The sequence below is a fragment of the Sciurus vulgaris genome (genome assembly GCF_902686455.1).
Source record: "Sciurus vulgaris genome assembly, chromosome: 6".
NCBI classification, from domain to species: domain Eukaryota; kingdom Metazoa; phylum Chordata; class Mammalia; order Rodentia; family Sciuridae; genus Sciurus; species Sciurus vulgaris.
The window spans coordinates 34,601,290-34,614,133 of record NC_136466.1 but is presented as its reverse complement, the minus strand read 5'-3'; the positions used below and the strand labels follow the sequence as shown (position 1 = coordinate 34,614,133).

General features: G+C 47.1%; 1 protein-coding gene across 1 annotated transcript in view; it reads left to right on the top strand.

The window, feature by feature from the left end:
* Positions 1 to 12,844, top strand: part of ADAMTS2 (ADAM metallopeptidase with thrombospondin type 1 motif 2) — a 254,454-nt gene that overhangs the window by 220,911 nt on the left and 20,699 nt on the right. The window contains exons 12-16 of the mRNA XM_079144112.1: positions 2,023 to 2,198; positions 3,685 to 3,818; positions 9,816 to 9,939; positions 10,313 to 10,393; positions 12,471 to 12,637. Of these exons, the coding sequence (XP_079000238.1) occupies positions 2,023 to 2,198; positions 3,685 to 3,818; positions 9,816 to 9,939; positions 10,313 to 10,393; positions 12,471 to 12,637 (682 nt within the window). The remainder of the gene's footprint in view (positions 1 to 2,022; positions 2,199 to 3,684; positions 3,819 to 9,815; positions 9,940 to 10,312; positions 10,394 to 12,470; positions 12,638 to 12,844) is intronic.

The window sequence follows — 12,844 nt, the reverse complement described above, 5'->3', positions numbered from 1 at the left end:
AGTTCTAGTCTACAGGGCTCTGGTGGTTGCTATCTGCCAGTTCTGGAGAGAGTACAAGGGCAAGCTCTCCTGACCCCTCCTCCCACTACCTGGGAGGGAACTGAGACTCAAGAAGAGCTTACTCCCCTTCTCACAATCAACCTTGGCTTGAAAACATGGTTTCTTGACTTGCCAGCCTAGGGCAACACACCTCATGACCTGTAATCCACTCTGAACACAGGCTTCCTCTGTCCTTTGTGATGCATGGAGGAGAGAAGGTGTGACAGAGATGGGGAGAGACAGGGGTTCCCCATAGAGGGGATCTCTCTCAACTCTTCAGAATGCTGGGAGTCTGGGCAGGGCCTTCCTTAACTGAGCAACTATTTGAAATCAGATGAGAGGTGGGGTCAAGACATGCCATCCATACCCAGGTGCCCATGGAAAGGACAGCCTTCAGAGCCTGCCTGGTGCCAGCCAGACTCCCAATCATCAACCACACTCCCCTCCTCCCTTCCTCACACCCTGTGCTGTCCTGGGCCCTCTCATTCTGCCCATCACACCCTGTAAATACCTCTGTGGTCCATGCTCCCTGCTTGACTCACAGCCACCTTCTATTCAGTCTCTTCCTCTGGGATTATTGCTTCTCCTCCTTGTCTGAACACTTTACCTCGGCCTTTCCTGGTGAAGTATCCTCATAGAGAGAGAGAGAGAAGGCTGTGGTGCATGGTCAGTAATTCCACCAGGGCCTCACATGTAGGGAGAGTCTTCCTCAAACATCAGCAATACTCAGATCCTCCAAGAGACCAGCAAGGGGGCCTGACCCTGTAGGTTCCGAGTCTGCTTGGACACACAGTGGGGCTTTTGTCTTTCTTCTTTTGCTCTGTCCAGTGTTTCAAAGATTTTGATTTATCTGAAAATATTGAAACTCTGGCATTTCACATAAAAACATAAACAAATCTCCAACTTCCAAACTGGGCCAGATATAAGCTGGTGGGCAGGTTTCTGGGCGCACCCAGACTATCTGGGCTCCAATCTCTGCAGAATGTCCTAAGTTCTCTTAGACTGTGGCACTGTCTCTGGTCAGGCTCTGGACTGAACACCAGGGAACCAGAGGGGGGTCAGCACTCACAGCTGTGCGGTGGAGGGTGTGGTCAAGTCTACCAGCCAGGCAGGGGTAGAGGAAGGAACTTGTGTTCTAGGGTTCAGTAGGCGTGCAGCTGTTATTTCAGAAACACCTGTGTTTGTCTGTCTCAGCTCTACATGGAATGTCCCTCTCTCCCCTTCTGACCACCCTCCTGTCCATGAGCTCAGGCTGCTATTCAGGCTAAGAGGCAGGAAAGGGGCTTGCTGGCCCCTCCTCAGATACCCCCAGGGACTTTCACACTTGCCTTAGGAAGAGATTTACAAGCTGGGGAGTTAGAACCAGCAGAGGCAGTTGGTGGATTTGTCCTGTTCTCCATGAAGTGAGGAAGTTACAGAAGCACAGCCCAAATTCCCTGAGGTGGAGAAAAAGCAGCCATGATGGAGTGTCCATCGCGTGCCACATGTTTGTTAAGAACTTAAGCATGTGGGATTCTGCTATTTCAGAATTAATCTTGGATTTCCCCACTGCATGTCGGGCACAGCCCTGTGAGCCAAAGAGCCCAGCCGTAAAAGACGGTCAGTCAATTCTTGTTATCCTGGGCTCGTGGTCTAATGGGGAAGGCAGACTCAACCCCTCATCACAGCTCCATGTTCATTTTCAAATCCAGGCTTCACATCACACTGTGTGTGAGGGGTGGGGGTGGGGCACAGGGGAGATGCTGTCTTCCCAAGGGAACTCCAGAAGGAGGGATATTACCAGGCTCCTTCTTTACTCTCTGAAGCCTGGTTAGCCGGGATATTCCCTGGTCCTACAACTTGGACATGACAGAGCCAGGTCCCTTCACAAAGCAGAACTGTACCTCTAATACCTGAAGCTCAAGGATCTTCCCACAAATCCCACCCAAGGGCCAGCCTCTTTCTGATGGCACCAAGCAGCTGGACTTCTGCTTTCTCCTCCAGCCCAGCCAACGGGGGACGTACCTGCTCGGGCCTAGCCTATGACTTCCAGCTCTGCAGCACTCAGGACTGCCCTGACTCCCTGGCTGACTTCCGTGAGGAGCAGTGCCGGCAATGGGACCTGTACTTTGAGCACGGAGATGGCCAGCACCACTGGCTGCCCCACGAACACCGGGATGGTGAGCCCCTCACAGGAGGATGGCAGTGGGGGTTAGCACACAAGCCCTAGAGAGGGCATTGTTGCCCTGGCGTTGTCCTGTGCCTCTGCTAATGCTAGAGCAAGAACGTTGTGGTCACACTTAGACTGGCAGCAAAGCCCGCCCCTGGCTGGCTTGGCTGTCAGGGGCTCACTCCTGAGCTAGGGCTCAGGCTTCATGTCTGGACTGCAATATCAGAGGTGCCAGAGTCCTGGGGATGGCCACGCATGCTGGGGAGAGCCCCCGAGGAAGCAGGCTCCTGCAGTTGTCATCTGGGGGCTGAGGCTGGAGTTGCAGGACTAGAAAGGTTAAGAGATTGGGGGGATGGGGACGCTGACCTTGCCAAGGGATTGGCCTCTGACCTTCTCTAATTAGAACTCTCAGTGGTAGTGTCAGAAAGTGTGACAACCTGGTTTAAGCATTAAAAGACATTTGTTGTTTCACGGAACTGAAAAGTCTGGCAGCCTCAAGCTTGGGAGTGCAGCTTGGTATCCATGGGGGATTGGTTCCAGGCACCCCCCCAACCCCAGAATACTAAAATCAGTGGATGCTCAAATCCATCATATAGAATGGCATCATATTTGCATATAACCTACACACATTCTCCTATATAATTTTAATTATCTCTAGGTTACTTATAGGGCCTAAAATAATGTAACTAGTGGTTATACTATTTTGTTTGAGGAATGATGACAAGAAAAAAACACAGTTCATGTTCAGTTCTAATGTAATTTTTTTTCAAATATTTTTGATCACTGGTGGATTGAAACCACAGATCGGTGGAGCCCTCAGATGTATAGCTCCACTCTATTCCATTTGGGTCCCTCTTCCATCCATGACAACATTTTAATTTCTTTTCCTCCCAAGTATTGGGAAGCTGGGGTATGAGCCGATCTTCCACTTGGAGTCATTGCTTCATGTGGGCAGCATGAAGCATGAGCCCCTGCTATGTGTCCCACCTGTGTCTGAGGGGGACTGAGGGAGGGCAGTGAAGAAAGTGTCCCCTCTCAGAAGGAGGCAATCTGGTAACCCAGAGTTTTATTTCCTCTGAATATATGCTGAGCAAGGAAGGTGCCAGGGATCCGAGACTGAATCCAAAAGAGTCTGCTCATGTTTGGGACCTCAGGGAAGGTTAACTGAAGGAAGATTTTTAGATGGAAACTCAGCAAACAGCCATTTGCTGCTGCAGAGTCAGGAGTCTCTGGGTGGGGCCATGGGCATGTGAGATCTGAGCTGCACCAACAGTCCAGCTGACCCCATTGGGGAAAAAAGCTCTTTCTAAGTCCACTGGAACCAGGGCCAAAATCTCAGAAGACATAGGGATAGGAAGAAGGTTGCCATCACCTCCCCCTGTCCCTCTGTGTCCACCCTGGAGGCTGGGGCAGGTGAGTCCTAAGAACACCCTCGTGGGAGTTTCTTCTTGAGCTGTCCCTTCTCTTGTGCTGACCCCTTGCTGCTTCCCTTCTAGCCAAGGAGCGATGCCACCTCTACTGTGAGTCCAAGGAGACTGGGGAGGTGGTGTCCATGAAACGCATGGTGCATGATGGGACACGCTGCTCCTACAAGGACGCCTTCAGCCTCTGTGTGCGTGGAGACTGCAGGGTGAGTGCCATGAGGCCGGCACTGGCTGGCCACACCTTGGGGTCTCAGGCTCCTGGGTGCCAGCTTCCACTTCTTGAGAAGATTAATGGAATGTAAGAAACAGTGCTGCAGACCAAAATACATTTGTCTGAGCAAATGTGCTTTCCTTTTCCTTTTATTGGGGGGGGGGGTCTCAGCCTTGAGTATGTCAAGGATTTATCTAGGGAGCTTGGGGATGCCACCCAAGACACTATTATTCCAGAGGTCAAAGGGGGTGACCTGGGAGACTGAATTTTTATGAGCTTCCAGGTGATTTTGATGCACAAGATCCACAGTTGATCCTTTGTGAAGCCCACCCTTGCTGTCCACAGGGCACTGGACACCCTATCCTTGGATCAGGATACCCACCATGGGTCTCACTGATTTGGTGCTTTGCAGAAACAGTTGTTTCTCAACATATAATGGAGTTGCTTTTTCAACTCCATTTTGAGTTGAAAAATGTCATAAGTCAAAAATGCATTGGAGAGCTGAGGTTGTGGCTCAGTGGTAGAACGCTTGCCTAACACGTGTGAGGTTCTGGGCTTGATCCTCAGCACCACATAAAAAATAAATAAACAAATACATAAAGGTATTAAAAAAAAGTACATTGGATCTACCTGAATGTCAGTGATTAGCAACACAGGACACTGTAAAGTATCAGTTGTTTCTGTTTGTGATCATGTGACTGACTGACTGACTAGGAACTGCAACTTGCTGCCACTGTCCAACATCCTAGAAAGTGTCATACATATCCCGATTGTTAGCCTGGGAAAAGATCAAAATTCAAAATGTGAAGTACGGCTCCAATTGAATACATACAGCTTTCACTCCATCATAAAACTGAAAGATCAGTCAAACCATTGTAAAGTGGGGGCCATTTGTACATCCTTGGCTTCTATCCTATGCTATCATAAGAAAAAAAAAAAGAGTAACCTGAGCATGTGGCAGTAACATGAGCACAGATTTGCCCTGCCAGACTTTCCCAGAAATAGCTGGCAGCTTCTGCTGGAGTTCAAGTAGACAGGACTGATCAGGGTTGTCACGGAGGCCGGCTCTTTTCTTTCCTTCCTGAGAAATGGCAACATCAAGGGGTTGTCTGGCAGGAAGGCTGACAGATTCTTAGGCAGCCCTGGAGTAGGGCAACTGGGAGCTGCTTTCCATTCATATGGTTTCAGTAGGACCACAGGTGGCAGAGACCAGGAGGAGGCTGGTTGCATGGGAGAATTGCAGGGATGCTGAGCCACAGAGCTGGCTCAGGGATGGTGAAAGCAAACACTCAGAGACTAACACAGGCCAGTTCTCGTTTGTACCCACAAGGTTTTAATTTATGGAAGATCTGAATGACAAGTTGAAGAGGCCAGTGCCTTTGAGAGAATTTATTACTTATATTTCCCTAGAGAATGGCATGGCATGCCACACAAGGCCACCTGGGGAAGCAGCAAGTTTGATCCAGAAGCAAAAGCAAAAGCCAGGGACTTTTCTTTTGAAAAAGCAAAGCAAAGCAAACAGCTTAGGGTTGGCTTCCTTGAATAATTCCCGTAGGCCAGAAGCTATGGGGTTGTCTCTAGTTGCCTGGTACCTGACCTAAGGATGATTTAGGCTAGAGGAAATATTGGCTTACTGTGAGAGTCAGATAAAGGGGCTTTTGGGGTAGAGACTTGGGGATTGGTTGGTTTGCATATGAAAGATATGTTCCCAGCTAAGCCCTTCGGTTTATCCAGGGATTGGCTGGTGCTCAGCCAGGAAGATTTTTAAGATGTTAAACATCATAAGATACAGCAAATAAATAAATAAATAAATAAATAAAAGCAAGGATATAATTAATGCAGACAATGAGCATGAATATTAGTAGTAAAAATAGCTTTGGATAGTACCTGTGAATAAGATTGCTAACTGAACCATGAGAGGTCAGAGCATTGGTCGATATCTTATTGGACATGGCTAAAACGTCACTCCTAATATGTATAGTTAAAGAAAAGAATAGGTTAAATATTTTATTTATTAATGACAGTTTTGACATATAAAAGCAGATTGCTAGAGACATAAAGGAAATGGGAAGTAATAAGATGAAATAGATAGGTCCTGACAATACATGTGAATGTGAATTTCTCTTTTAGAAGATTCTACTAGAAAAAAAAAAAAATATATATATATATATAGATATATAAAATGGATGCTGTCGATCAGAGAAGATGACTGTCAATCAGATACAATGACTCAGGAAGATTACAAGCAAAGATGTTGCAGAATAACAAAGATGTACACACGGGCTGCTGGGGCTGGGGTTGTAGTTCAGTGGCAGAGCACTTGCCTAGCATAGGTGAGGCACTGGGTTCGATCCTCAGCACCACATAAAAAACAAATACATAAAAAATAAATGTTAAATTCTTAAAAAAAAAAAAAAAAAAAAAAAAAAGACATGCATACGCACAAACACAGGCACGGAGCAGAAAATTGAAAGAGAATCAAGCATTACATAAGGTCAATAAGGTCATTTGATTTTAAGCAGTCACAATCCACTGCCTTGATAAAGTAATAACATGCCATCAAACATGTCATCTAAAAGTGGTTTTCAAAAGGGAGAGATTGAAATAAGCTCACCTGTTTGCTGACTCTAGTAACCCATTAGTAGGATTGCATGACAGAAAGGGATAAAATCCATGCCTCATTAGCTATGCACCCCTCCTCTTGCCATTGTACCCCATCATCACTGTCAGCTTCTCGAACTGAAGCAGAACCTGAGCTGTCAGCCTTCTCTGATCACTGGTGACGGCAAGCAGCAGCCATACAGGGCTTCTCAGGAGTTGGCCAGCCCTGACCTGAGTTGTCATCTGCCCCATTATCCTTTTTAGAATCTAAATGAGATTCCAGGCTAAGAGAAGGAGCCATGTTTCATGGGTTTTTCTATGTGTTTAAGTATTAGTATTACTACTCCCCTTAGTTCAGGTACAGAACACTGAATAGTGTCTCTTTTTTTTTTTTTTTTTTGGCGGTGCTGGGGATTAGAACTCAGGGCCTTGTGCTTGCGAGGCAAGCACTCTACCAACTGAGCTATCTCCCCAGCCCCGAATAGTGTCTCTTGATTATCAGATACTCACCAAAGATAATTGGCTCACTAAACCAAAGACAGTACTTGCTGGGAGTTGGTGGATGAGTTGGACCACCTGAGATAACCAAACCAGCATCTTCAAACCAGCACATCTTCATCCGTTTTCTGTTGCAATAACAAAATACTAGATAATGTATAAAGAAAAAAGATTTATTTAGTTCACAGTTTTAGAGGATGAAAATCCAATATGAGGCAGTCCCATTGATTTGGACTGTGATGAGGCTCCCCTTGGTTGGGTCACAACATTAAAGAGAAGCATAAAGGAAAACTGCCAAGGGTAGAAGAGGCAAGTATATGAGGTGGCCTGACTTTGCAACCTGCTCTTAGGAGAACTGACTCAGTCTGCAAGACCAGCATTGATCCTTTCCAAGGGCACTACCCCCATGGCCTGACTACCTTCCACTAGGTTCCACCTCTTAAAGGAACCACAGCTTCAATACTACCACACTGGGGACCAAGTTCCCTGCCACGTCCAAATCATAGCATGGCAGTTGTCTTAGAATTCCTCTAGGTGGCAGGCAAGGTCCTTTCGACTTTAATTATTAGACATCCTGATTTCACAAATAATATAAGATTGGGAAAAAAAGATGTTTTAGAATTGAGGAAGAATGCTGATAAATCACTTTCCTAAAGTTCTTCTGGATGAAATCGTTTTTTTACTCCGTTTTCCTTTTGCTCAACCTCTCTGACGTTCAGAACAAAATCTCAGAGCAGCTGTTTTGAAACAGTGTGTGTCTTCATTTTCTTCACTGTCTGGATAGCCTCTTCTTTTCCAACAAGTTCAATTTATGTTTAGCATTTTTTTGTGTAACAAGCCCCAAGCCTTTATAGAAAGACCCCACGAATCAACGGAGAGCTTGTAAATCAGAACAGATACTCAGAACTAAGGCAAATGGCCTCACAGGGGCTTGCTTCTATCATGTGGGACTTCAGAAATGTCCCTGGCACTATCTCTAAATAAACCCTGTCTCTAAATAAAATATAAAAGTATTTGGGGATGTTACTAAGTACTCCTGGGTTTAATCCCTGGCACCCTCTCCCCCACAAAAAGAAGCAGTGATTTTTTTCAGTCCCCATATATTATGTACCTCCCTTTGGTTAAAAATTGTTTCCTCAGGAACAATTTAATTAAACATGAGTGTGTTCCTCTCAATTGTTTTGCACTCTGCTCACTTTAAAAAATGAGTCAGAAGCTTATGTTAAAATACAGATTCCCCTCGAGGAGTTATCCCACTCCTCAGTATATGTCCAAATGATTTAAAATCCACATACTATAGTGATTCAGTCACATCAATGCTTATAGAAGCACAATTCACAATAGCTAAGCTATGGAACCAACCTAGGTGCCTTTCAACAGATGAATAGATTAAAAAAAATATGGTATATATACACAATGAAGTGTTAGTCATGAAGAATATTTTATGACATTTGCCAATGAATCTGGAGACTATTGTGCTAAGTGGCTTATTTGAAGCCAATCCCCCACCCCCCCCAAAAAAAAAACAAAGTTTGAATGTCTTCTCTGATATGTGAATGCTAACCCACGATAAGGGAGGGGGGAGAATAGAAGTTGGAGTGGATTAGACAAAGTGAAATGAATGGAAGGGAGGGGGGATATGAATAGGAAAGACAGTGGAATGAATCTGACATACTTTCCTATGTACATATGTGAATACACCACAGTGAATCTCACCATCATGCACATTTACAAGACTTGGGTCCTAATTAGAATAAGATATATTTCATGCTTGTATAATCACATCAAAATGAACTCTATTGTCACACATAACTAAAAAGAACCACTAAAATAAATAAATAGAAAAATAAGGAACAATGAAAACAAAGATCATGAATTGCTCTCTGCACATTCAAAAATGCTGTGTTAGTCTCTGCTCTGTAGCCCTTTCATGGTCTTAAGTCCCTGCCTCGAAGTTCTTGTCAGACGAAAGTCAGAAATTAAAGAGTAGCTGGGGATATTAGCTCAATAGTAGAATGCTTGACTAGCAAGGCCCTGGGTTTGATCCCCAGCACTGTAAAGAGAGAGAGAGAGAGAGAGAGAAAGAGAGAGAGAGAGAGAGAGAGAGAGAGAGAGAGAAACAGAGAGGAAAGGATTGAGAAATCAAGAGCAAAGGGAAAAGAAGTAAAAGTCTCCAAAGGTGGAGGTAGAAAGGTCTCTTTCCAATAAGTATCTGTGGTCCAGGAATGGAGTGCCGTAGAAATAAAGGAACCTGAATATTGTTATTGTACCTGTCAGGTGGCCCTGGACAAAGGAACATTCCCACTCTCTGCAGAATAGTTTATTTCCTGGAGTGAAAGTGTTGAAAGGATTCATTGAAAAAATGAAGGCAGTGTCCCACCCAACTCTTGCCACTTCCTGCCCAGACACCTGAAGACAGACTGAAGAGGACATTTTATTCCTCCCAAACAGAGGAAAGGCAGTACATCCAGGCCAAAGCTTTGGGTGGGATCGCCCAAGGTGCTGCCTCTGGAATATGAGCTGCCAGAATACTCTGGAGAAAGGGCAGCATAGAGGGGCCAAAGCGAGGCCTTCCATCTGTGACCACAAAGACAAGAACTCACTGGAGGCCGGTTATGATGTGCCAAGACAGTCTTGGACTGCAGGACAAAATTCTGCAGGTCTCACTTTCCACATGCATGAACCGAGGTACAGCATGGGCAAGGGGTTTGCCCACAGCCACACAGGGTCTGTCTTGCTCCAAAGCCTGGCTTTGGGAGCTGCTAAGAAGGGATGCACAGACCATGGACAATGGGTGGGCACAGGTGTCAGTGGCCCTAGCAGGTACAGGGTCAGGCCAGGGCCCAGATATGGAGGGAGTATCTCAAGTGTTCTCTGCCCTCTTCCCCTGCAGAAGGTGGGCTGTGATGGGGTGATCGGCTCCAGCAAGCAGGAGGACAAGTGTGGCGTGTGTGGAGGGGACAACACTCACTGCAAAGTGGTCAAGGGTACATTCACACGCTCACCCAAGAAACAAGGTGAGTGAGCCCCACCCTTCCGTCCCTGTGGTTGAGTGTCTGCAGCACCTCTGAGCATTTCTGGGACTCTGTCACCTCAGGGCTCTATCTGGCATTACCCCAGGGCTGGATTCTCACCCGAGTTTTCTGTAGAAGAAGCAGGCTGGAAGGGTACTTGGGATTTTTGAAGATCAACAGAAAGTCTAAACAGGAAGCATGCACTGGCCCTGGGCTATGGCCTGGACCAGACCCAGTAGTGTTCCAGTTGGCCCCTCTCTGGGAGGGTGACCCAAGCCCAGGAAATACAGAGGCCACAGGAAAGCCCATGATCGAGCTGCCTTCAAGGGTGATGCCTCTTCCTTTCTCATTTGGTGTTGTCTTCCCACACCCAAAGGTTACATCAAGATGTTTGAGATCCCTGCAGGGGCCAGACACCTACTCATCCAGGAGGCAGACGCCACTGACCACCATTTAGGTGAGTCTCAGAACCCAGACAACTTGGCATCTCTAAGACCTGGCTTTTCTGAGTCTCTAAGACACACCTGGCCTGTGTGAGGTGGGGCAAGCCTGGCTGGTAGCTGTGACTGCAGTCCTTGGCTCAGCCACCTGATGGCCTTTCCTGGGCTCCTCTCCCTGTGGAAAGCCAGAGTTTGGGCCAGAGGGCTTCCCCTGGCACCAGAGGACACCAAAGTCAGCTAGCAAATGGGATCATGTGGTGTATTTACATCTATGTAATTCACTTAAAAAATATTTTTTTGGTATTGGGAGTTGAACTCAGGGCCTTGCACATGCTAAGCCTACCTGTACCACTGAGCTACATCTTCATGCCTTTAGTTTTAAATTTAAGAGTTTTTACCTAATATTTTGAAAATGTGGATGATCTCACAACTCTCAGTCTCTTCCCTCATGGCAGCCCCAGCCTGCAAGCTGTGCTCTCCCAGGATGCTGGGGACCCTCTCAGGGGTTCACCCATCTGTACCCACTCCCTCCCCAGGAGGTGTCTGGGACCTACCTCCTGGGGTATCATGGGACCAAAGTCAGCAGTGTTTCTGGGGGCCACTGGGAAGCCCTGGACAAGTCCTTTCTCCAGTCTGGGTCCCACCTTCATCCCTGTCCCCTAGAGGCTGGATTGAGGCAGAGGCATCCACACTGCCAGTCAGACACCCCACTGATGCATGACAAACCTGCCACTCAAATCTTTTAACACTCGGTTTTTCTTTCTTTTTTATCCTAAGAGGAAACTTTAAATGGCTATCCTAAATGCAAAAACAATACCACTTGCCTTAAATAGAAGGTAAACATTAAGGTCAATTCCTAAACAAAAGACACTTTTGTCCCAGCACTGTTTCTTTCTGGTCTCTGAGGCTGAGACCCACTCTCTCTTTGAAAAAGGGAGCAGGTGCTAGAGAGAAGATAAAGACCTACTGGCCCCACACTGAGGCTTTCTTAGCAATGTGGACAGAATTATAGGGGACTTGTACAGGAAGTTCTTCTCTCACTTGTCCCCTGTCTGCAGTTTGCTGCCAAAATCATTCAGCGCCCTCCCCAATGGTTACCTTCTACACTAAAGGAAATATGGGGCTTTCTGACCAGCCAGGTATATCCTAAATGGTCTGTGGATGCCCCGTGGTCTGAGTAGCCCATCCCAGTTGGACCAGGCCTCTTGGGGAATGGGGAGCTGGTAGGACCTTGACCAGACCTCAGTTAACTGGTGGTGGGAGAAGCCCTGCCTTTCCAGCTGACCTTATGCTCACTGCCATGACAGGCAACCTCACCACGACCTCCACCCATTGCTGTGTCCTCACGTCCAGCAGATGCCCTGCACCTGGCAGAGATGTCTCTCGGCCAGCCTTCCTTTGAGGCCTCTTTGTTAGTCAGTTTCATGTTACTACAACAAAATACCTGAGGCAACTAACTTATAAAAAGAAAATGTTTATTTATCTCCCAGTTTGGGAGATTCAAAGGCATGGCATGTGCGTTGACTCTGTTCTAGTGAGCACTAGATAGCAGCATGTCATAGTGGGAGTGCATGTAGAAGCAAAAAACATCTTGAATTGGAGCAGAAAGAGGGCAGCCAGAATCCCATAACCCTTTCAAGGCCATGTTCCCGATGATCTTAGGACTTTCCATAGTCCCCACCTCCCAATATATGCCACCCTGAGGACCAAGCCTTTAGCACATGGGAGGCATTCAACATCCAAACCCTAGCATCCTCTTAGTGCTATGGAGTGCTCTGATAGGTTGCAGGAGGTGACTTTGACAGCTGCAGAGCCCCTTCTAAGGGGAACCCATGAGACTTCAGTTAGGGCAGATCCAGAAAGGGTGCTGGGTGGTCAAAAGAATCCATGTGGAGGTTAACCCAGTTTTTACTATGGAGAGCCCAAGAGCAGGGTATCGCTCTCAAAGCAATTTGGCCTATTAGTCAGTTGCATGGAGAGAACAGGGACTCTGCTCCCTAGAACCCACCTCCCATCCAAAGCAGCATGGTGGGCCTGGGCCCTACCCTAAAGTGACCATGGTGGGTTGGGGGGCTCCCCTTTTGCCTTTCTCAGCCGTCAAGAACGTGGAAACAGGCAAATTCATCTTAAATGAAGAGAACAACCTGGACCCCAATTCCAGATCCTTCATTGCCATGGGTGTGGAGTGGGAATACAGGGATGAGGATGGCAGGGAGACTCTGCAGACCATGGGCCCCCTCCATGGAACCATCACTGTGCTGGTGAGTCGAGGCAGGGCAGGGTCTGCTGCCTTCTTGCTACAGGCAGAGTGCAGTGTCCCCTAGGGAAGGTTGGGAAGGGTCTCCGGAATCCCTGAGTCTCCCGGCATCCTTCAGGCCACACTCTGAACAGCCCATTTGGCCTTATCTCTGAGTCAGAGCCAGAAATAGACATGGGGCCATGCCTCAGGGCTCAGAACCCCGAGGTCA